At 36.9% G+C, this 26,568-nt stretch overlaps 1 protein-coding gene across 1 annotated transcript in view; it reads right to left on the bottom strand.

The window, feature by feature from the left end:
• LOC150103071 (voltage-dependent T-type calcium channel subunit alpha-1G-like) overlaps window positions 1-26,568 on the bottom strand; it is a 156,787-nt gene that overhangs the window by 54,390 nt on the left and 75,829 nt on the right. Inside the window, exons 13-21 of the mRNA XM_090398087.1 lie at window positions 25,334-25,475; window positions 24,926-25,161; window positions 22,976-23,152; window positions 20,799-21,016; window positions 20,170-20,581; window positions 13,043-13,122; window positions 12,298-12,490; window positions 5,005-5,189; window positions 4,699-4,825 (exon numbers count right to left, since the gene is read on the bottom strand). Coding sequence (XP_090254213.1) covers window positions 4,699-4,825; window positions 5,005-5,189; window positions 12,298-12,490; window positions 13,043-13,122; window positions 20,170-20,581; window positions 20,799-21,016; window positions 22,976-23,152; window positions 24,926-25,161; window positions 25,334-25,475 — 1,770 coding nt within the window. The remainder of the gene's footprint in view (window positions 1-4,698; window positions 4,826-5,004; window positions 5,190-12,297; window positions 12,491-13,042; window positions 13,123-20,169; window positions 20,582-20,798; window positions 21,017-22,975; window positions 23,153-24,925; window positions 25,162-25,333; window positions 25,476-26,568) is intronic.

Here is a 26,568-nt window from a genome sequence, read left to right as displayed (position 1 = left end):
GTGCAAAATTCATCAATCACAAGCATGAATACTCACGTCCCTACACAGTAATTCGGTGGATCGACCGTGAAATGCAGTGATTAATACCCTTGGAGGTTAATGGATGACAATGCTGTAGCCAATGAAGTTCTAACTGAGGCTCGGCTATTGATGTTACCCTCTTGTCATGATCAGAGCTTTAATAGCTCAATAACACCTTATCCCTACACTGTCCTCTACAGATAACGGGAAAGATGAAAAGCATTCTTGCTTAGCCCCTTTAAGCCAGTCCTTATAAGGACACAGGAATTCAGACGCAGAATCCTGGCAGGTGTGCCACAGGGCTCACTTTTGGCCCCTTTTCTGTTTTCAACCTACATAGCTGATATTCTTCAAAACCCAATACAATCATCACTGAACTATATGCAGATGATACTGCTGCTCTACTAACAGGTTCTCTCTCTCTCTCTCTCTCAGCCTCCAACTGGCAATTAGAAGACTACAAATCAGTATTCATACACTGGAGAAGTGGTTGATCGACTGGAGGATTCAAGTAAACCCCCCAAAAAAGTTCTGCAATACTGTTTTCCAAAAATAAGGTTTAGAGCAAGAATGATGACATACACCTATTAGGGGGTTAAGATTTCATAGCAGACTGAAGTTAAATATCTCGGCGTGCTGCTTGATAAAAAAAACTCCAATTCAGCAATCACATAAGCTCGAAGACATCCAAAGTAATCGCTAACTCTACCCCATGATCAACAGCAGAAGCAAACTGGATATACGAAACAAACTACTCATATACAAGATGGTAATACGCCCAGTCAAGTCATCACTTACGCATCTCCTGCATGGAGCCATACTTCGGATACAAATATACTAAAACTACAGAGAATAAAGAATAAATTCCTGCGGATGATTCTGGACTCCCATGGTTTATTAAAACTCCCAGATTCACAGAGAAGTCAGCATTCCTTACATCTCTTCCCTTCTCCATGATCTAGCAGAAAAGTTCTTCATCAAGACAAGTAATCATCCAAACCCACTGATCAAACAAGCTTCGGACTACAATGAATCTGAATGCTACAAATACAAAAGCCCCAAGTCAATCTAATGCCCAGCTGATCACAGCTAATTTCATTGCCTACACAGGGTGAGCTTAAAGCTTAATTAACACGTCACTCAAAGAATTTCCCTCACAAACAAAGGGGAATATGAAAAGCATATGTTCTTCACCCATCACATCAGTAACGTTCTACACAAAGAAATCATGGCATTTTATCGGAATCCTTCACAACAACACATAACAGGTTGTTTAGAAGGTCTTTATATAATACACGATCAAACGATTTCTCCAAACTTTTGTAATTGCTTATAGATGGCAAACGAAATGAAACAAATCATTTGTGGACCATTGGTGACCCAATCCATTAATGTTAATAATGATGCAGATTTTAAAAAAAATAGTGTTTAACTAAGAATTTCTGACATATTTTGTTCATCTGTGTTGATGCTCATTAAATGTGCGTAAGTAGAAAGGAATATAAACACGTTTCTTGATACTGGAAGAAGAGGCGGATAAGATCGGGAGTTTCATAGGCCAAGAAATCTTTCTTCAAGAGTAGAAATTTCCTTTCAGTGGTAGAAAGGACTAGTTTACTGGAGAGTTGATATTTTCCTCTGCTTTATGATGGTTTACTTTGATTTGTTACATTACTACGCCTTAGATGACTAACATATTAAAGGGTACTTCATTGAGTGCGATCTTCATGTCTGTTACGAGGGGGGGGGGGGGGAATCATACCATATGCCATCGGATAGCACGTATTCAGCCAAAAACTCGCTATCTGGTTCATGCCATCTAGGATGACATTATATATATATATATTAATTACCGTTCACGAACGATAATCTTGTATAATATCTACATTGAAATTTATTGCGGTAACCATTATAAGTGAGTGACTGTTCTTATATAATCAAGAATTATTAAAACCAAAATTTCGTTCTGTGACTTCATCGAATATTGTTATTCTGTCATCTGTCTTTAAAGGTATTGCACTATATAATTATTCCGGTTTTGTGACCACATGTTTATTAAAGAAAACTGTTTTTAAAACTAAACAAGTATACTAAAAACAAACCCGACAAGTTTCGTTAGTCGTCAGACTAACATCTTCAGAGATAAAGAGAACTAAGAGTTCATCATAGAGAACTAATTACGGGTACAGACTATATTGGTTTGTTCCGGTCTCATTATCCACCCAATATCCTTTTTTGAGATCTACCCTGCCTTCTCTTTCTAATTGGCTTATATTAGTCGGGTGTTGGCCATTCGGTTTACATGTTCTATCCATTTTTGTTCGTAATTGTTTAGTTTTTAGAGAACAAACTACTAGAAATTAGTTCATTTGTTGGTATTGTGAACATCAAGAAACTTCGTTAAAAAACCGCATAGCAGATCTACACAATAATGCGTGTTAGCTGAAAACAATGCTATTTGATGTCGCGTTCTGTGGTTCACGTTCACTCTGTCCGTGGTCTGAACTGGGTAAATTTTTAATAAACGCTGACTAAACCTGATTTAAAATCAAACCTTGGTTTTTGTTGCATTGCGTAGGAATTTTAATAATATTTGCTGCCTCTTTGAATTTTCTTGTGAAACAGTTTTTATCAATGTAGGACATGTTTGTTCTGTCCCAGAGTACATCATGACCAGTAGAAGCTGTGTGAAATGCCCAGCCAGACTTATGTTTTCTCTTTTTTTGTACGTCCTTTTGATGTTCGCTCATTGAATATTATAAACCCCTGGTTTTTTCATTGGGTGATGTGGGGGTTTCGGAGGATGAAGAGATTTTGATATTTTTTCAAGTGGCAGGGAAGTCACTTTCATGTTGTATTTGTAGAGAAGTTTGGCTAATTTATCTGTTACATTCTTGATATGAGGAAGGGTGACAACGTTCTTGAAATCCTGTTTATTTAAGTTTCTTAAATCAACGTTTAAAACTTTCAAAAAGTCTCTTATTGAACTTCTTAACCGCAGAAACCGCCGCAGAAATAAAGGTATTACACATTAGGACAAAGTGTTCCGAACATTTAGCATTAAATCCTCTTAATAAAAGAATAATCTACAGCATTTTTAAAATGTCCCAGATTTAACTATACCGTTTTAATTTTTGTCCACCCCCTAAACTCGAGTGGCAAACCATTAAGCCAAATTTAATATCAGCGATTTTTGACATTGTTTAACATTTGAAAAATTATACCGTCTAATCGAACTAAGGGGGTGGGGGGGATGAGTTGGCTTCTTCCGTATAATACCATTACAAACCGCCGTGAGAAGTGATTAATAATCGACTGAATTTGGCAACTACAACGGCAAGATAAATCCTCAGACTAAATCTTACCAATCTCGTACTGCCATTGCGAGAGAATTTTAGTTGTTTCTTAGGTCGCTTATGATCCTCTGAGAAAATCATCGTAAGCTGACTAAGATATAGATGAGATTTAGCCTATTTTTCCAGGATGACTTCTTTCTCTATAGACACTTCTACATAGTTCAATCTTTCGACCAAATTCGAAATATGTTTTTTTTTTTTTTTAATCTTAATCAACATTTGAGCTTTTTATGTTTCTCACGTGTAAGATTCTGAAAATCCATTCAAATGACTAAAATTAATATATTTATTATTATTACTTGACACCTCAAGGGAGTCCAAAGACTCATCTAAGGAGGGCACCTACTCTACAACTTCCCGTCTCCACCAACTATATCAACGCCATCTACCGTCCACCACTAGTATAATCACAGACAATCACAAACATCCATGCGCCTATGGCGGGATTCGAACCCGCAACCTTTTGACTGGAGAGCGGATACGCTTTCTTGGCCAACCAGGCCGGGATGTATGGTGGAAAAGGGGAACTTACTTTAAAAATTAATTCAGAACGGCTGCAGTTTTCTTATATTATCACACAACAATATGATTTCGATGATTTAGCTTCTTTCCTATCACATAAAATACCCGATTATTTTGCTTGACTAACAGAATTCAATTAACTATAGATGTGTAGTGTAGTATCAATTAACTATAGATTTCGTATATGTAGTGAACGCTACCTCTTGTAACCACATCCACTCATTTCATTTGCCCTAATTATGTGTTTAATTATACCTCAACGAAGAAATAAACCACCACACATAATTAAGCAAAGTGGCCGGGCAGATTTACTCTGCGAGATGTATCCTCAGGCTAAATCTTACCGATCTCGTTACTGTCTTGTGGCATTACGAGCTAATTCCAGTTGTCACAGTGCACGCTGCAATATTTGGAATTCGTCAAATAAGTGAAAGGATAATACCGTGCATTAAACCAGCGAATGTTCATAATCTGTTAATTTAAAGGTTTATGTAGGATAAATAATGTTTGTTTACGGACAAGAATATTTTTATTTAGCAATCATGTGATCGCAAATTAACGATGCGTTGTTTCAGATGGATACAGCATTTATTCAATTATTCGAAATTAACGAAGTTGAAGCAAATTATTTTTCTGTTTGAAGGCATTTCTAATTGCAATGAGCAACACCGTTGAATTCAGCAGGAAACATTTTTCAGTATCCAATTCGGTTTTGAAATTAATTTTCGGAGCAATAAAATTGATTTAAGCTTAAAACTAATTTATTATCAATTAACCTGTAAGAATGAAATACAATTACCTGAACTCCAAGGATTCCAAATATGATGAAAAATGTGCAGCATATTAAAACAATGTTTCCGATGGGACGTAATGAAGATAACAAAGTTTGGACCACTAATTTAAGGCCAGGAGCACGGTTGATTACTCTGAAAGAAACGAAGATATTAAACCGCTGTTTTCAAAATATATGTTACAAGCATTTCATCGGAAAGTAACTATAGAGTAATATATCTCAAACATATCTTTCCACCAACGTGTATGGAGTTACAAACTTAAAATTTCCCACAAGTTAAATTAGGAGAAATGGCTTTTGCTTACAATTTACCTTAAGGGGCGGAGGGACCGTAATAATCGGAAGACTCGTAGGATTCCAAATATGCGAGGGCTCCCATCGGCAATGAACGAAAGAAGGAAATCTACCAGAGATACTATCACAAGAGAACCATCCATGATGTTCCAACCACTTTTGAAATAGGCATGACTTCCATACCACAGTCCTTTTGCTATAACCTGAATCGCAAATATAAAAAAAAAAAAGAAATGAACATTGAATTATATACATCAATTTGGTATGTATTACTAGTATAAATAATTAATTATATTTTAATAAAAAGTCCTAGTTATTAAATAAAATTTAGTATTTTCTTTATACACCATATTATAATAACTTTGTTATAATATATAATTTAGTATTTTCTTTATACGCCGTATTAGATGAAAAGAGGGGCAGTGATCGACCGTGAGATGTGGTGATTAATACTCTTGGAGGGTAATGAATGGCAATGCTGTAGCCAATGAAGTCCCAACTGAGGTTCGGCTATTGCTGTTACCCTCCTGCCATGATCAGAGCTTTAATAGCTCAATAACACCTTATCCCTACACTGTCCTCTACAGATAACGGGGAAGATGAAAAGCATTCTTGCTTCTCCCCCTTAAGCCAGTCCTTATAAGAATAGGCCGAATTATGAAGGAGACTGGAGGCGGAAAAGTCCTTTTTAGGACTTCCAGAGTACCGAATGGCAATGCTGTAGCCAGCGAAGTTTTAACTGAGGCTCGGCTATTGCCGTTACCCAGCCATGACTAGAGCTTTTGGCTCAATAACACTCCATCCACATAACGAGGTAAAGAGTCAAGGACTCAGTACATCTCCCAGTTCTTTTAAGAATTTATACGCCGTATTATAATAAGTTACTTATAATATATATTTTTTAAACGCCATATGATAATAAAAAGTTTCTTATAATTATAATATAAATGGGTGACTTCAATGCACATGTTGGAAGACAAGAGGTGGAGGGATGTGGTTGGGAGGAACGGAGACCCTGACCTTAACACGAACGTTGAAATTATTGGACTTCTGCTGTACTAACAACTTGTCCATAATGAATACCTCCTTCCAGCACTTAGAAGTCCATAAGTATACCTAGTACAGGGATACACTTGGACAAAGGTCTCTGATTTACTTCTTCATAGTCTCAGAAAACCTATTTTCCTCAGTGCTGGATATTCGTGTGAGGCGATGGTCAGAACTGTCAACTGACCACCACCTTGTTGTCTGCACTCTACGGCTTCAGAAACTAGATGCTACCATCACCGCTGGTTGGTCTCAGCAGCCATACGCGTGAAATGGGAGGCACTGGAAAATGAGGCTGTGAGGAGGAATTTTCAGATGACATTTCCTCCAGGTTCAAAGAGATTCCCGAGCGTAATGCAGATGTTGAGGAGGAGTGGGAGCTGTTCAGAATAGCTTACCTCTGCATTCTCATGATGTGGCAGAAAGCGGCTCGGCGTGGCGACGGGCTGTGAGAAAAGGACACCTTGGGGGAACCAAGAGGTCCAAAAAAGCTGTCCGGGCAAAAAAGGAGAACCACGTAACATGGCTTAGGGTCAGATCACCTGAGATGCGTTTCCGGTACGCTGAGGCAGTCAAGACAGCAAAGCAGAAGGCTTGGGAATCCTTTGGAGAAAGATTAGACTCATCCTATGCAAACAAATTATTCTGGCAGACCATACGCCGCCTTCGAGGGAGGAAATCGTGCAGAGCAACGGAAATTAAGGCCTCTGATGGTGCACTGTTAACAATCGAGAAGGATATCCTTCATAGATGGAGGGAATAATTTGAGAGCCTTCTTAACCCAGGTGGCCCAGCAGTTGTGGACATCCAAGAGGTGCAGATCGGGGCGATGACTAGTCTCACAGCGGAAGAGGTCCATTTAGCAATAAAATCGGGCTAGGCTGTTGGTGATGATGAAATTCGGCCCGAAATGCTAAAAGCCTTTAATCGAGACGGTGTTCTTTAGCTGACTCGAGTGCTGCTTGGATATCTGGGCGAGCACCAATAGCAGACAGGCATAATAATAGTAGTCTTCAAGAAGGGAGACCAGGAGACTGCAGCAACTATCGTGGAATCTCTCTCTCTCTCTCTCTTTGCTCAGCCTGCGTGGGAAAGTATATGCTAGGTGCTTGGAAAGAAGGTGCAGGAACATAGTTAAGTCCAAGTTCCAGGAAGAACAATGTGGCTTTCGTCCTGGTAGAAGCACAACTAACCAAATCTTCACTTTTAGGCAAGTCATCGAGAAATCTTGGGAATATGCCAAGAATGTCCACACATGTTTTGTGGACTTGGAGAAGGCATATGACCAGGTTCCTCGGGATAAGCTTTGGCAAGTAGTACAGGAGTATGGAGTGGATGGCCAACTATTAGCTGCCATCAAGTCCCTGTATGAATGTCCAGAGTTTTGTGTCAGGGTAAACAGCACGGTCTGAACCTTTCACAGTCTCCGTTGGCCTCCGCCAAGGGTGTGTTCTGTCACCCCTCCTTTTCATAATATTTATGGACTGGATTGATAGGCACAGCCGAGGCAGTGAGTGGGTCAGAATTGGAAAATGTAGCATTGGACGTCTGCTTTTTGCAGATGACCAAGTTCTGCTTAACTCTTCCACAGATGACCTCCAGCGGACCCTGGATAGGTTTGTAGCTGTTTGTGCAGAAGCAGGAATGAAGATCAGTGTGGCCAAAACTGAAACATTTGTGGTCTCAAGACAATCATCCCCGTGCGCTCTACATGTGAGTGGAATCTCACCGAGGCAGGTGGATAAGTTTAAATACCTTGGGTACATATTCACGAGTGATGTAAAGTGGGACGTAGAGCTAGATACTCAAATTGGATCAGGAAGCGCAACATTGAGTGAGCTTGGCCGTTCGGTAGTATTCAAGCGGGAGTTAAGCCAGAAGGCAAAGCTGGCTGTCTTCAATACAGTCTATGTCCCCATCCTCACCTATGGTCATGAGAGTTGGGTAATGACCGAAAGAATGCACACGAATCCAAGCGGCTGAAATGAGGTTCCTTCGAGGGGTTGCGGGGCTGACAAGATTCGACAGAGTCAAAAGCTCTGCAATTCGGGAACCCTCAATACTCAACCGCTGCTTCTCCGTGTTGAGAGATCACAGTTACTATGGTACAGGCACCTGGTCAGAATGCCACAAAAAGAGGCTCCCCCAGCAGGCCCTCTTTGCCAAGCCAGAGGATTGGAGGCCGAGGACTCGCTGGATAGATTATATCCAAAACTTTGGGTGGACATGTTTGGGAGTCCCACCAGAACTTGGTAGCGGATGATCGTGACCACTGGAAGTTCCTCTTGCAGCTGCTACCCCCCACAACCCAATTAGGAACTGCCATTCAGGTCAGATTCGATGTATACTGTTATTATAACTTCACTAAGATATCTGAGAAAAATGTGGAAGCGCTTATTATATTATTTGTGAAATGCTTAAGTTCAATTATTATAGCAGAGTTGTTTCTAACTAATAATGACATTTGAACAGATGACACTGAGTGTGGTGCAATTCTAAGCATTTTTATATAAATAAATATTCACCACCTAATGCCTTCATCCATCTCAGGTTTGGCATAGCATTCAGAGGTATTCTCACAACGTTAAATTAACAAAATGTAAACACTGAGATTACATTAATAAAGTAGAAATAAGCTTAAAGATACATGGGGAAACTTTATCTTGGGGATAATACAGAGTCCGTTCTTCTGGGGCATGATTATCCTACGTCTTAGTTTTTAATGTAGGGCATACAGAAGAAGAAAAGATAGAATAGAGTAAAACCGATTCGCCAACCTTCCTTAATAAGATGGTCACTGTGTAGTTAAGAAATCATTAACTTGGACAGGCTACTACATTCAAGCACGCATGATAACAATCAGCTAATAAATAGGAGAGAGAGGAACAGGGCAAAACCAGTGACTTGCCTTCAGTGACAACCTCTCGATCAACATTACACTCACAAATAGGGAAAAAAAAGAGAAAATAGCTTCCTTTCTTCTTCATATATTCATTCAAATGGTCTTGCACACGATTATTTATCTTTTTTTGCATTGATTTATTCAAACAGATAAAGAAAAGTATATTTATACAGAGAAATCGTCCCTTCAGAACACGCGCAATTTACAGACAAAAAATACTAGTAGTGGTGGGCAGTAGTTGGCGTCGATGTAGATGATGATGGTAGTAGAAGTTCGGTGTAGTTGGTGGATGGAGTGGTGGAGGCGGAGAATTGTAGTGGAGGTGTCCTCCTTCTTTGAGTCTTTGGCCTCCTGGAGGTGTCACGTAATAATAATAAGAATATTTGTCATCGATGGAAACAGATTGTCTTCTATAATTTTCTCTGACTTTATTTATTTATTGACTGTACCAAAATCACGATGTAACAAAATGGCATAATTGCAACTTGAGATAATTTTTTCTGGATTTCTTCATAATCCTTGTTATATTTGAGAACGTAGGAATCAGGTATTACCAGTATAACTCCTTAACTTGACATTCACCTCCCAAGTGCTACTTGACGTAGCAGAGGGTACTGCTGTGCTTTTCGACTAATATGAACAAGAAAACACAAACTCCAACCAAAGAAGCAACACGACAGAACTAATAAATGATTGAAATTCTACAGTTAAGAAAGCTATAGCTGGAAAAAACCTACAGTAGATTCCATCTTTAAAAACAACATCCTATCCATATCTGTGCTAAATAAAATGATAAACTGTTCTTGAGGATTATGCATTTTAAAAATATCTCAACACCTATATTTAAAAGCAAATCATCTAAAGTATCGTAATCGTACGTACCCTTGCACCCAAATAGGAACCATATCGTTTCCTAATTCAGAATTTTAGGGTGTCTAGATATCAATGCATAGACTGCTGCTAACAATTCATATTCTTGATATGCGCCAGTCATGTTTCTTACATACGTCATATGACGGTAGCTAATTGTATACATATACTGTATATTATATATATACCCACATTCACAAAAGACTATATTAATCCTACAAAGGTAAAACACCTGTAGTTCACAATATTATTTAACAAAAACAGAACACTTTATGTATAGTATATCTGAGATCTACCATACCTAAAAGTTCCATTTAGTTTTTAAGTAACTGGTTACTGCCCCCTACTTCCCATTTGTGGTGGTGAATGTTCTTGGTAAGGATGCAAAGGAGGCACAAAGTGCAGAAATGAATGGTTCAGTGCAGAGTAAGCTACTAGCTCGGTCATTACAGATGCAAAGCTTCCGTTAACTCAGTATAGTTGAGTCTTGGCGGATATAGAGGTCCTCTACCACTTGACGTAAAGCCCTCCCCCCCCCCTACTCTGAGCCCACTCTGTATACCTGCAGTTGATTCACACAATACGTTGATACTTTTTACCTCTTCCTGAATTGGGAGAATGTGAGCTGTCTTGTTTGAAGTGAACAAAATAATATCTGGATATCATTGCTGTTCAGAAACTATTTTCTCAGCTTTTGATTACTCCTATTGATAGCAGCCCAAGAAGGCCTCGTCTATACTTATTGAGAATGCAAATTTCCTTTGCTTGCACACACACAAAAAATACAAACACTGATTATACCAACAATGCAGTAGTTCCACTTACAGGTATAAAGCAATTTCAAATCTTTATCTCTGACTTTAATGAAAAAAGTGAGTAAAGTCGGTGATCGCATTAACAAAGCTTGCTATTGTAGAAGTAATATATTTATTTTATCTTTTTCTTACTGCTAAGCATAATTACTTTAATACAAAGTATTCACAAAATATTTTTCAAAGACTTTGATTACCTTATAAAATTGTCTGCATAGATCACGTTAATTATATAACGTTTTAAGGATTTGGATTATTTTCCAAATACCGATGATGAAAGTTGTCATAAAGGTGTTTTTATCAGCATCACCATTTTGACTGACCTAATAGTAGCTCAATCCTGTAAGCAACTTTTTTTTAAACGAAACTTTAACTAAACACAATATCTTATTTAGGCAGCCTTAATCTGCAGACTTCAACATTCTGTATTCTGATTAAGTTAAAGGGACAATCTTAACGTAAATAAAAACGGATTAATCAGCAAGACACAGAAAAGAAGGCGCAAGTAATCCAGCTGCTTCTGATACGTCCGTGTAAGCACCACACATAGCTGAGGATGAAAAATTGTCAGCTTGCAACCCTACGTTGGGCTCGTGCCGAGTATTTAATGAGAATCTTATAGCAGCTGCTAGTGACTCGCGTAATACTTCTATTAAAATGATTACAGGCCATACGGAAACAAGCAACAGATTTCTTTCTGTGGCCATCTAAATACTTTATCGGTGCTGTTTTAATAAGTATCTAGTGGCGTGTAGTAATTTTGTCTTCTATGAGTTATAATCCCTACTTACCGTTACACTGATGCCTATTTTTTCTTCGAAGGAACTCATAAATCTAATATATGTATACTAAATGCATGTTTAATTCAACTGCTCCAAATAGATTGCAGCGGTGAGAGCAAACGGGAAATTGGTTTTTTTTTTTGTTGTTATCGTCGTAAAGTATGTGTCGGACAATTTTTAATAACGTACACTCTTCATTATAGTTTTCAGCTCACAAACTGGCCATGTATTATCTTCACCTGAAGTGTTTGTGAGGTTGGACCTCCTACTCATCCTTAATAAACTCTGTATCAGGTGCTATATATTATCTTTGAAACAAGCCACAAAAAGTGGAGGCTCTTTGCGGATAAAATTGGGATGAAACTAGTCCGTTTCTTTTTAATTTTCTGAGAATATAGTTACGCGCCTCCATAGATCAGTCAGTATAAACGAAGCCCTTGCGTCGGAAAGACCTCGGAGCAAATCGCATCTAGGATACGAAGAACCTTGATCAGGATTTTTCACATGAAGGTGAGGTTAACCAGTCTCATATGGGGATGGAGAAGGCTTCCTTTTATAATGTATAAAATAAACCTCACTCTGTTTCTCTTTTAACTTGTGTCACAAATACTCATCATCGTTCTTTTTCACCAGATAATGAATGTTTTATGAGTACGATCAATGCCATCTATCCGAAGATAAGGAAATATTGTTATCATTAAAATTCAATAAAATTATTTTATTCTAATTTTTATATTAAAAAAGGGAGAAAAATCATATTATTTGCAAACTATACCCATTTAGAAGTTTTATATATTTATCACACTTTTTGTTTACTAACATTAAAATTCACAAATCATATCATCTGCTCTAAATTATCAAACGAAAAGAACTTTTCGAAATTGAAGTTTAGACTTACCTTAATAAGCATTTCAAAAGCAAATACTACAGTGAACACATAATTAGCAGCCGTAAGGATTATCCTTTCTGTACTTTTAGGTGGAATGTTGGGCCTTTCCATGGCCAAAGTGATGCAATTTAGGGAAATAAAAAACAAAATTGTGTAGTCGAATCTCTTTTGGTTAGCTAATCTATGGCACAGTATTCTAATCCTGAAAAAAAAGGAGAAAAAAATCGTGATGATTTATTTACTAAACAAATATCTCTTATATGAGAAGAATTTAAGAAAATAGAGCTGAAAATATTAGGTTGTAATTTCAAGTAAATAGAACAGAATTGTATTTTATAATATGTCGGCTCTAATCCATTTCCGTATACTCTGATCTTTAAGTAGCAAAAATGGTTTGAAATTATATTAAACATTATGTTGTGGCTAAATAAAATTTTTATTTTTAGAATGCATATTGCAATTACTCGATAAATTTCAAGTTTGGCTTTAATCGCATCAATTTCGATAGTAAAAATTAAACCAAAAAAGTCTCCAAGTCCAGTTGGTGTGATCATGACGTCACTGCAGAAGAATACTATTACGAAATCCATCTGTTTATGATTGTAAAGTAAATTTACATTATAGAATGCAATTATTATTATTTTTTTTTTTTTCATTCATAACGAATGAGTGATCGTTGTGACATGTATGTGTCAGAGAAGAAAGAGATTTTCTCCATGTTTTCACTTTAAATAATATTTCGAAATTGACTTACTTATTGGACTTTGGAAAGACGAACAAGGAAAAATCCTCTCTTTCTTTCATCCAGTTATTGGGCTCAAAAAACCAGCACATCTGCAAAACATCAATAATTCATGAATTATTTCACTGTTTCATACAAATTGAGTGTAGGGATTTATAATTTAATATGTTTACAAAACTTTCATAACGTTTGCATTTTCATCGAGTTGTATCTTGTGTATGGTTTACCAGATAAAAAATAACACTTGGCTGCATGAATGGAAAGTAAAGATTTGTTTAACTATGTGTTGAAATAGTAGCACGATTGACATGTAATATAGAATGACACATAATATACAGCGTATCACTAATATTGTGTGTTTTGTTCGTTTTCAGCGAATTCAATGCGATATTCATCGCACTGAATTCATATCCATCTTAGCGCATGCGCAGAAAGTAATACTACATTATGTTATAATGGAGCTTGTTTAACTTCAGAATCAGTCATACTGTACCATCGATTTATGTTGCCATTCTTTTAAATTCTGTTTACCACTGAAGTGACTTCTACAGTAAGTTATGCTATAAAAGTGAGTCGTTGTAATTTAATATTCTTAAATACTGCAATTAAATTTTAGAGTCTAAATATTAAAAAATCAGCTAACGCCTTTTTTTTTTTTTTTTTTTTTTATTCCCGTATACGGGGAGTAGGCGAGGCCATTTAGCCCTATCTAACTTTTTGGAGACTGAGTGGGCAGTTCAATCTCCACTGGTACCAATCAGAGATAGATGGCCCAAGGCTATCACTAATTAAGTGGTACACAGTGAAGAGAGACGGCTCGAATGTGCCGCCATCTCGTGGTCCCTAACACAATATATTTAATGTGGGTTCTATGGTCGATTTTCTTGAGTTTACAGGACGAAAAACCCGAGTTTCCGGGAGAAAAAATCCGCTTGCCCATGCCAGAGATCGACTAACTCGGGAACCGGTCGAAAAAAGGCTTAGAAAAATTTCCTCTAGTCGCCGACTAGACTCGAAACCAAATCTTCCTTCGTGCGGCCAAGCGCGGTGGTGTGTAAACGCCAGAACCACTGAGCTACACAAGCATACTCTAAATATTAAAAAAAATAAAAGTAAAGAAGGTTATCGGAAATTTCGTTTTTTTTTTTTTCAGGTATAAAAACTTCTCTATGGATCTGGGTGTTTCTTATGAACCAGGGGGCATCCAGAATCATTCTCAGGCACTTATTCTGTAATCTCTGAAGTTTTGGAATGCTGAATTTGCGGTGTGGCTCCATGCTAGTGATGCGTAAGTGATAACCGGTCTAATTACCATCTTGTAAATTGTTAATTTTGTTTGCATGTCCAGTTTACTTTGTCTGTTGATCATAGGGTAGAGCTGTGCTAAGATGTTGGATGTCTTCGAGGTAATGTAACTAATATGTTTGTTGAATAGGAGTTTACTATCAAGAATCACTCCAAGATATTTAAGTTCAGTCTGCCATGGAATCTTTACTCCCAATAAATAAAGATCCTCCATGGTATGGATTTTCTTTCTAGTAAACAGTATGGCTGAGCTTTTCTGGGGGTTAACTTGGATCCTCCAGTCTGCCATCCACTTTTCTAAAGTGTGTATGCTATTTTGTAGTCTTTTAGTTGCCAGTTTTGGGCTCAGTGATCTTGCCATCAGTGCCGTATCATCTGCATATAATGCAGTGAATGTTGTTCTTGGGTTCAGAGGGATGTCTGCTACATAGATGGAAAACAGTAGATGTGCCAGAAGAGATCCTGCGTCTGGTCGAAACCGTTTCGCCTACCCTGACCTGCATGTATCTGTCTTTCAGGTAAGAATGTATTACCTTTATTAGCCTGACTGGAAAATTAAATTTTATCAGTTTGTAGAGAAGACCTTGATGCCATACTTTATCAAACGCCTTCTCTGCGTCGATGAAGATGGCAGCTGTATTGAGTTTCCAGTTGAAACCTTTAGTAATGATTTCTACCAGCCGGTGCACTTGTTGGGCTGTACTATGGGCCCTACGGAATCCGAACTGTTCGTTAGGCAAAATTCCTAACTTATCTGTTTCTGCTTGGAATCTTGAGAGGATCACTTTCTCTGTCACCTTTCCGAGGCTGGATAATAGGCTTATGGGTCTGTAGCTTTCAGGTAGGTGAGCATTTTTTCCTGGCTTCTTCAGTGGTATGATTGTGGCTGTTTTCCATGTAGAAGGGAAATGCTGGAATCTAAAGATGGCATTTGTAATGTTGACGAGATGGACTATGGCCTTTCTTGGAAGTAGTTTTACTATTCTGTTAGTTATGCTATCCGGGCCTGGAGCTTTTTTATTGTTTAGATGGGAGATGATATTTATCATTTCTGTTGGATTTGTAGGAGTGATTTGTTCAGAGTTGACAGTGTTCTGTCTTAAGGTTGACCTAACATGACGATGAATCTTGTACATAAGGTTGATATTTAAATTAGTATACGATGGGTTGCACTGAGATTCTAGGTTATCTACTAGAGCTTCGGCTTTCTCTTCATCTTTGTGAACTGTCCCTTTCTTGGTTTGGATAGGGGGTATGAGTTGCTTTTTGGTGCGGATTGCTCTTAAGAATTTCCATACAGAATGATCTTCAGTATTGATGTTAGCCAATTTGGTTTCCCATTGATGGTTTCTGTGTTTTTGAAGAGCTTCTCGGACCTGCCTGTTTAGATAGTTCCAAAATCTTGTTCATCAATCCATTTGCATTCCATGCTATTATCTTAAGAGCTTTTGGTTTGAATTTACTACTCATGACAGATGGCTGTTAAAATGTTTTGAATGCTTTGCAGGAATCTCTTTCTGGAAGATGTTGAGGGGCATGTCTTGCTGAATTCTTGCAGCATAGTGGCAAGTGAAGCTGTTAAAACGGATGTTATGTTGGAGCTTTCTAGCTCGAGATGTAGGAGGCTTAGTTCTTGCAGCCTCAGCATATATTTTGGTCATGGTTGTTCCTTCTTGTGAGGTAGAAGGCAAGGTGTTTCGGACTGGAAGACGATTTGTTTGGTTGCTTAAAACGTTGTTATGTGGCAGAGCAAGATTGACTTTTGTTGGTTCTCGGTTTTTTGTATTGGAAAGGCATCCCTTGTAGTTGGCGGGGTGAGGTCCTCTGCAGTTTGCACAGCATGCTGGAGTTGTGCGAGGTTTGGTGCAAGAGATGGTCTGGTGTCCCTCACCGCACTTCAAGCACCTGTAGGCTGCCTTACATAATTTTTTTGCGTGTCCAAATCTTTGGCATCTATGACACTGACCTGCAGATGCTCTTTTCCTTAGAGGCTCAGTTGTAATTTTGAGACCGCATACTACAGTCAGTTCATAAATCTGCTTTTGTGTGCTGTTTATTTCCACCAGCACCAAAGGCATTGGTCTTTTATCTGCTCTGAGATTCTGCTCACTTTAACTGGGGGACAGGCCCTGTCTGTAGAGATCAGTGAACACATCTTCAGGAGGGATACCTTCAGCTATCCCACGTAGAACAACTTTCAGGTTCTTTTCGCTAAGTAAAGTGAAGGTGTGGTATGGGACGCTAGCTTTGTCCATAAATCTGGTCATCTGTCTGTAATCCGAGACAATAGAGGGTTGTATTTTAGCCCATGAGAATGAGATGTTTTGTTCTCTTAGGGCTGATGAGATAGGGATCCATTTTTCTTTATCTCTTAATATGACTGGTGGTATCTTTTCTTTAGGACCATTGAGTGCTTCTATCCCTGTTGTTTTTGGGTTCTTCCACATTGGTGGAGATTTTCCTTTTCTTTTTCACCAATTGGAACTCGGTATCAGTTACCAAGGTATGATAACTGCTGTCTTGGGATGTAGCATCTTCCATACTTGGGGAGTGTGCTAAATCTGATTGTGTCGGAGTTATGGGCTCTTCACTCATGTCAACCATATTATCCTCTGTGACTGCTGTGGGGGGAAATGTGTCAAAGAGCTTGACTTTTCCTGGCCAATTATCACTCAGCAGCTTTCCCAGTCTGAGGAATTCAAAGTAAACTTCCTCGAATTTAGCCTCATTCAGAGGTTTTGCCATGACAATATTTGGAAATGTGTTAAGTCACGGATGGAGAAAGAGTAGAGATTGCTCAGGTGTTCGGAGCAGGGAAAGATAATCCTGTGGACTTTTGAGGGTCCACTAGCAAATCCCGTAGACACACTAAGGTGTCTACCAGCAATAAGATGTCGCGATATAAAATACAACAATGGTGATACTAGCGGCAGTAGGCCTAGCGTATCGCCCTTGTAAATTCAATTGACTTACCTGGATAAACCAGTATGGAAAATTAAGTGCCTGTGTATGGCAGCAAGTAATTAACTGATATTACTAATGAATAAGCATTAATCTCTAAAAACATATCAGTCAAATTCACCATCAATAATACACGACACGAAACACTAACACGCGAGCCGCCATCTTAGAAACTGGAACTCTTAAATTAGTCCTTATAAGGACTGGCTTAAAGAGGCGAAGCAAGAATGCTTTCATATTCCCCGTTATCTGTAGAAGACTGTGTAGGGATAAGGTGTTATTGAGCAATTAAAGCTCTGATCATGGCAGGAGGGTAACAGCAATAGCCGAGCCTCAGTTAGAACTTCATTGGCTACGGCATTGCTATCCATTACCCTGCAAAGGTAATTGGATAGCAATGCTGTATTGGATTGAAAATCAATCACCGCATCTTACGGTCGATTGTTTCCCCTATCCGAACTCTTAAATTTTAAATTTACTGAACTTTTAATGCTAATTTATTATAAAAATAAATTTCTTAATAAATATTTCTTTCAAATAAAATAAAATATCTAATTAAAAAGTATTAAAATGAAATAGTATTAATTAAATTTTTATACTTACCATTTAATTATATAGCTTGAGTATAATTATTACTGAAATAGCAACTATAAAATGTGGATAATATTGATTTTTTTTCGGATTGATTAGTTCGCAAATCAAAAAAAGATTGCATAATTACATATGACACTTCACGTTTGTCTGTCACCATTAAACAAATTCGATTCGCAAAACTGGTCAGAAAAAATAATTCTCAAAACAAGCAAAAAAAAAATTACTTTTCAGCTCCTTAAAACAGTTATGAGAACTACATTTTCGTAAACATTCTTATATTTAATTATTTCTAGTGCATTAAGTAAAATAATTATCTTTCAAATTAAGCAATGTTAATTATCAGAATTACAAACGTAAAAAAAGTGCGTTCCTCAGATATATATGTTCTTGAGTTGTTACGTTCGTCATCTGCTACCATCTTCAATTTCATGGTCGTGTGGGTTTAGCTTCAAACATAATTAGTTGGACGTAGTGGAATCTAACTGGCCTGCGAAACTGCATGTAATCATTTGAGTTTTAATTTATTACTGGGCTCAAAAATTTTGATGACTTTCTTTTAAGCGATGAAATTTTTGCATCTGAAATGCCTTAGATTGTTAGTGCTCGTGTGTGTAGGACTTACCTAATTAGTTAGATGGTGTTTATAAGTCCGAACATTTACACGTAAGAACTAGGACCCTCCAGATTACGCTGTCATGCATAGGAGGGCAATTGTAAAATAGCCTTAAGCTCTTTACTTTTTAACAAATCTACTTCATAGGAAAGACTATATTTAGTAATGAGGCTGAAGGAAAAAATTAATATACACAACATGAGGTGAAGTGATTTAATTCATAGCTTAATTTAAAGTGTATGCATCAGTGAGGAAGAAGATCCAGAACAGCAAACTACAAGATTCACTACTAATGTAATTGCGCTTATAGAATAAGTTGGTTGCCATGGTATTTTAAAGGTTGCTTACTGTAAAAAAACTCTAATATATCATCAAAAGCATTAATAAAAAAAGATATAATAAAATTATATGTTTATAATTATTAACTGACTTAAACACCGAGTTGCGGCAAACCATATTAAGGTCAGACAGAAAAGTCCATCTCTCTCTCTCTCTCCGCCTCGAAGAACACCAACGTGACATTTCTTATAACAGACCCCTTGCTAGTGCCCTATCCAGCCACGTTTTATTCTCGGCAAATACCGATACTGAAGGACGACAACATCAAATAGACTGGAACTTAACTTCAAACATCCATAAATGCTCCGATGAATTAGATAAACGTATCTTGGAATCCAAAGATATAGCTCTCGACCCTGCCCATCTCAACAGCAATCTCAGTTACAGTCTGCCGGATTCATATAACGCTGTAATCCAGTTTTGGCGCACTCGTGATATTATTCACACGCAAAGTGCTTCACGCAACTAACGCTCGGACTCAATTTCAAACACATCTACTACTTGTGTTCTAAACCGTGTTTTGTCTAAAGTACAACATATTTCTAAGTTGTTGTTTTCTCCATGGTGCTGTATTCACCTGACGAAGTCTGCATTTCCGATGAAACTAGTAATGAAATATTAAATCTCTTGTATTTTTTCTCGGTGTTTAAGTCAGTTAATCATTATAAACATGTCATTTAACCGAGCCAATTACTCTAAAATTATATACATATTTATTTATTTACAAAGGAAGTTATATGTTAAATATAATTTCTTTAAAATATTTGATACAATATGAAAATACCAATCGTATATCTATTCTAATAGCAAACCACCTTTTATTTATTATTATAACGTTAATAGTATTAAGAGGAATATAAATGAAAATATGGGAGGAATAAATCGACCGTGAGATGCGGTGATTAATACCCTTGGAAGGTAATGGATGGCAATGCTGTAAGCAATGAAGTTTTAACTGAGGCTTGGCTATTGCTGTTACCTGCCATGATCAGCTCAATCACACCTTATTCCTACACTGTCCTCTACAGATAACGGGGAAGATGAAAAGCATTCTTGCTTCGCCCCTTTAAGCCAGTCCTTATAAGGACTATAAGAAAATATGATATGATACAATATTTCATTCTTAAAACTTTTTTTCTGAGGTATTTATAAAAAGCTTTTAATCATTAAAATTTTAATACACTTTTTTCTTTCTAATCTGGCAGTTATATGTGGTGTTGCGCAAGAATGAGGAAAGCACTTCTTGATGATAGTCTGACCAATAATTTAAAATGTGATTCTAACCAGTAATGCGAAATTTAATATATGAAATATGAACTGAACTTACTTTTTCTCCGAGTTCACATTTATTGACGTATATTTCTGTATCTTCCTTCATTTGGGCAATATCTATTAAATTATTAGGCTTGAATTCTTCCTTGACGGAGGAAGCAGCTGCAGAATTCTTTCTACTAGGATTAAGATTGATGCTATTCAAAGAATTTTGAGGTGATAAGGTGCGATGGCTAAGATGACCACTGTTTACCGAACTCTTACGTCTAGAAGGTTCGTGACCAGGCGATGATGTGGTGGGCAACACGTTGTGTGAGGAACAATGACTCTTGATGGAATTCTGCGGACTGAGTGCCTTGGGACTATTGATGGTATTTTCGGTCCTCACTAGAGGGCGCATATTGTTTGGGGTATTGCGTAATGTGGGGACTCCTCCATTGCAATGGCTGTGATCTGTTGCTGGCACACTGAAAATAAAATAAAGCCAAAAAAAAAAAACCCTATTACATCAAGTTATCTGAGCTAATCAATAATACATGACTATTATACAGTAACAATTTATTATTATCTTATTTACGGTAGACAATTACGTCAAATGTAGCATGGAATTAGCAGTGCTATTACAGCTGTTTATCTTAAGTAGCATAACTTATTTTTAACTTTTTTTATTTGCACTTCAAGTACCTTGTAACTTGGTTGTTGGCAGTCATATTATTCAGCATAACTTCTTCTTGCTCCCCATCAGTAAGAGATCCACTATCCGAGTCCACTAAATTTTCTTTACATCCTTTTCTCTTCCTATTCTTCCAGAGACTATTTTTCCGCTGAATTCCACATGAGTTACTGCCTTCATTGCTATGGCTGCCTTTGCGAGGTGGGAGTGGCGAAGCATTTTTTACAACCTACAACAGAATAAAAGGTAACGTGTGGATTGTATGTAATTCAATACGCAAAAATGATTTTAACCCATGATATACAGAGCGATTCATATAGACGGGAGAAAAAAAATGTTACAGACAAAAATAGCGCATGCATTTGAGAATTGCCTTGCCATTCGAGATAAGATGTCTCCTAATAATGTGGTAAGTGTCTATTCATTCGTTTGTAATCTAGAATGAAAATTTTGGGTTCGGTTCTATATTAGTCACCCTAAACTATTCCAACATCTTTTGACGGTCTCTGAAAACTTATATAATAAATTATTTATTTTAACTATTAAATAATTTTAAAATTATTTAATAAACTTCATACACCTTTATTAATAATGAATAAGTATTAATTAAATAAAATGTCCATTAGTGTTGAAAATTATTATTTCGAATTTAAAATTATTATTGCTAAGCCCGCACACGCTTCTGTGTGTGTGGGCTTGGTCAATGTGCTACGGTCAATTGTAATGGATATAAAAAGGGAATAAAAAAAAGTTGATTTAGCGAGGATTTAGATTTAATGACCTGCAGCCTAGTCGATTGGAAAAATGTCTCCAGTACGTCTATATTTTGAATGCTTGTTGTGATAAGTTCTGTCAAAGTAATGGAAATGTGTCTTTAATATGTGGACGTTAAATGTAAGATATTCATGGAATGACAGATCCGCGAATTCAGTTTCAAGATATCAACTCGAAGGGTTCTGTTCCTCCTCCTTAAAAATTGCTTATGAATTCTGCAAGATTCTTTGAAGCGGAAGAGAGAGTCGGCCTTGATAACTTAGCTATTTGGTTTTTCCTTTCATGTAGATTTTGACGCTATCGTTTCTGGGATCTAATTAAATTTGTCTCTAGAGTAGAGGCATTTCTAAGTTGCACGTGGGAAAAACCAACCAACGTGAAAAGAGTAAATGAGATTTACTAAGAAGTTTTGAAAGAAATGGTATTTACCCCCCTCCCCTCCTACTTGAAATGTAACTGAAAAAAAATGAAGCTGAAAGAAATTAAAGTCCTGAAGAAATGTCACTTCAACTATAAAAGACGTGCTATTGCTGCATATTACCGAAGCAGTGACTGCGTTTTTTCAAGTACTCAGCATCTCCCTTCAGTTCGATAATTTTTAACTGACGCAACTTGCACAATACTGACGTTCTACAAAGGGGGAGAGAGAGAGAGGATGGATTACTTAGATGCATCTTTAAACCGAATCGTAAAAATATGCTTAAAGAAAATAAAAAAATTATTAAAACGGTCCCTAGAGCACCTAACAGAAGACGAATTGCCTTTTTTACTGCACAGTGGATTAACTGAAAAACAGTTATTAATGTTATACGGATTTAATGTTACCGTATTCAATTAATTTTTTTTAATTTTTTTTCCAGTAAAAGAGCACTTTTAAGAAAGCTGTCTACTTTAAGATTGCGGATTACAAATGCTCCGTTGGTTAGCTGATTAAGTTTTCTTATTAGAGAATTCAAAACGTGGTCACTGTACGATTGGAATTACTAAGAGAACTTTAGGGTCAATTCATTTAAAACGTTTTTTTTTTTTGTTTTCAATTCCTCGTTTCTGTTCTTATAGGGGTTTTCTTAAAGGACTACATGAAAATTAGACTGGCCTTAAGTAACACACAATTCTAGTCGGTAAAACTTCACTAGAATTTGAGTATTAATAAGCGTACACTTAGTTCAGTTGCCAAAGACAAATCATTTATCGAAGTTTATGATGCAATTAAAATATTTAATAGGAAAAACTATTAATCGAAAACTATAAGGTTAATAGATAGACACATGAGTTTTTTTACCAATAGTCCGTAAATTTACAGACGTCCAGCCATCCTACATCAAACGTTTTTCAAGGTTATTCTATTAACAGCTAAAATATTGCACGAATACATTTCCAATCAAAAACAAAACAAGAATTGTTTGATAGCTACCTTATTCGAACTACTATTTCCAGTTGGTGCATTGTTCGATATTGTGCTCTCCCTCCTTTCTGGGCGAGGTGATCCGCATATAGGAACAGACACTGGATATAAGTTGATAATGGTTTGGTTATCTTGGTTACCAGGATGAGAGGTAGAATGTAACTGGTTAGTGGACGAAGCACCGGTCTAGTACAATATATACGAAATATAAAATATTAGCATTACAATGTAACTGTCAGTTCAATATAAAATTAAATTAATTATAATAAAACGATGGATATTTTTTCTAGTCTTATGTTAATATAAATGTTTTTAGTACCGCACGATCTATATTTCAAAACATTTCAGCCAGAAGATAATACTGTAGGCTTCAAAGAACAATGCATTATTTCTTAACCCCCCCCCAGCTCATCAACAGCAGGAACGGTTGGAAATACATCTTAACAATTCATTTAAAACGAAATAATGGTTTTATTGTATCATCTTACTGTTAATAATTTATTATTTAAAAGTTTCCCTAATTATGCCATTACGTTGATTGCAGTATTACTTTACTGTGTAACACGACTTGACAGCTATCCACCAGAGACACGATTCATTAGGGGAAAAGCTACTGTAGAATGAAAATGCCTTTACATTAATGACATGGGTGATTAAACTACATCACGAGACTTGTATTTCTTTGATAACGACCGTTGTTATTGAAGTTCGGTATATTTAAATTCCATTCTTCGCATTTGTTAATTGCTTGGATAGAAATTTTCCAACGCAGAAAATGGTCAAAATAATTTTTTATATTATTCAATATTTTTTAAAGCGATCCAAGAATAGCAACTCTTGGATGGGGGCGCCACTGTTTGCGAAAATAATTGTTGTATTATCGTCTGTTTACAATGTCTCTATTCGCGTCTAGAAACAGATAAGTTAATATTAATATATATTAAGCGATTTTGGAGATAGTTAATGAAAAATAACGACTACATGCATTTCGAAAATAATTAATTTAAATATCGACACAAGAATAAATACTAAACCAAGCGATATTCATTAGCAATTATTCTTTAGTTTCGTATCGAGATAGCACACAATAATAATGTCATTAATTATACTTCTTGAATGTTATCAGTATGAGAAATAAGAACAAAAAAACGTCGCTCTGTTTATTTCTTATAGAAGCGGATTGTTAAATGTTGACTACTTCGTTGAAGAGGAGAATCTGCTATTGATCTTGCATGGCTCAGGAGTACTGAAAGCAACTGATGGATAGCTGTGGCGAAGTACGGTAATCGTGTGTGCGAGTAGCGGGCGTGACGTGGTGTAGAAAAGAGAAGAGGGATGTAGGAGGTAAGTGGCTGCAAGAGAAAAAGTCAGTCCTTTCGGCATGAAGACATTTTTTCCGTCGATTTGACATCAAAAGTAAAGAGCGGATTTGTAACTTGTTGTTTAGAAGAATCTTGGGCGGACGGGGTTTATATCTATGAAACTACTTGTAAAGAATTTGTCATTGTAAATTACTCTATTTTTCTAAGAAATAATGGTATAACTTTTCAAGTACATGAAATATTTTAAAATACACTTTAAAATAAATCAATTTTATTCTAATATTCTAAAAACACATAATACACCTTTAATAATTTTGTATCATTAAATTATAAATATTTTTAAGTACGATGGGTTAGAAAGGTTTTGGTGCATAATTGCCGAGATGTGAAACCAAAATTTGTAATCATAAAAAAATGAAATCGTATTAATAAACAGTTACTTAACCATGTACAAACAATTGCACCCATTCATGCATGTTTGAACACTTTTGCTATTGTTTACATCTCTTCAGCCAGGTAATGGCAGTTTAGTTGGTGCATGCATGTGCGGTGCGTGCATGCACGTGTCATACAAAAGGCAATCAATCTTCTTTGACTGCCGCGTCATGACCCACTTGATGGCGCCCTTGTAACTTACCGAGGACTTGTCGATGGTTTCAATCGATTGGGAACTGATGTTAAAAGCCATCATCGGAGACAGTCGATCCTTGAGGTCGCGTACTAGTGGCTCCAGTGTGGCATTCGGTGACCCCTGCGGAGTAGCGGCCGTGTGGGTAATAATGGGTGGAAAACAAAGAGTGTCCGCAGATGGCAGTGGTTCGTGTTTTTCTTTCGTAACTGATACAGATGGAGGATGGTAACGCATCCTGGTTTCTGAAACACATCCAAAAAAAAAAAAGCAAAATAAAAATTGAATAAATATTTTTGCACCACATAATCTTGACAAAAACTTGACCACATAATCGAGAAATGGCTGCAGAAATATTAGTTCACAGTCATTTAGCTATTAGATCGAATCGTGTAAGTATTCTTATCATGAACTCACCTTTTTCGATGTTATCTTTTGGGTCGTCATCCCTTGGTATATATCGAAAACTTCCATGATGATTGCTGCCACCCTGAATATAGTCGGTGTTCCTGGATGGACCATCTTGAGTTAGTTTGTCATCACTCCTTTTCCTATCGTCCTAAAATACAGATAAATAGAAAAGGAACTATTTTATATATTTTTTCATAAACATTGAAAAGGGTGTTATTAATATAGGTAGTTAGCACGTTAGTGTACATCGACGACAATTACAATTATTCACCATTGAATTATCTTCAGATTCTCGTAATGAACTGCTTCACGATTAGTGAAATAAACAGGGTAAACTGTGATTTATGTAGCTAAAGACTTCCTTGAGATTCTGTTTAATTCTCATAAAAGAATTGTTCGAAATTGCGAGCTGTTTCGCTGCAATTTTAATTACGCTTCGCTTAATACGAGGGTGGTCTGAAAAAGTTCTCGACCTAACAATGAAAAAACGAATTCATAATTTCAACATAATCTCCCTCCCTTAAGGCTAATACATTTATTCCAGCGATGCTCCAGCGCCATTATCCCGTTCCTGCAGTGGTGCTCAGTAAGATCTACAAAATATCCCTCTACAGCTGCAATCACCTCTTGATTCGAAGGAAAACACTGACCAGCTAGGAAGAGTTTTAGTTTTAGGAAGAGATAGAAGTCAGAGAGAGCCAAATCTGGGGAATAGGGTGGATGATCAAACAATTCATAGTGTAAATCTCTTAATTTTCTCATTGCCAAAAACACCTTTGGGGGCAGATGCATTGTCATGATGAAGAATGATTTTTTTCTTCTGCAAACCGGATCTTTTCTCACGAATTTTTTCGTCTAGTCTGGTTAAAAGATCGGAATAATATTCTCCGGTTATTGTTTTACCCTTTTCAAGATAATTAATAAACAAAATTGCCTTCAGCATCCCAAAACACCGTTCCTGTTGATAGAACCGACTTTGTCTTCTTTGGCGTTGAACAACCAGCTTCTGTCCACTGTTTTGACTGCTGGAAGTATTTTACCTTGGGTATAATAAATGTTAAAGATACCAAGCAATTTTAAACCTGGTTTTACTCCATTTCCCAAGTAAGCAAACAGACAAACAAGTCAAGTTTGCGCCTGCAAGTGTTGCAAGTCTAGCTGACCCTGCACGTAGTGCAAGACCAAGGCAACTCATGGTAAAAGTAGAATAAGCTCTGATCACTAATCTTAATATTTACCCT

This window comes from Typopeltis vanoorti, chromosome 9 (genome assembly GCF_054136105.1).
Source record: "Typopeltis vanoorti isolate ZY-2024b chromosome 9, IOZ_Tvanoo_1.0, whole genome shotgun sequence".
Taxonomy (NCBI): Eukaryota; Metazoa; Arthropoda; class Arachnida; order Uropygi; family Thelyphonidae; genus Typopeltis; species Typopeltis vanoorti.
Note: the sequence above shows the minus strand (reverse complement) of the source record. Positions and strands in the feature narration are given on the sequence as shown.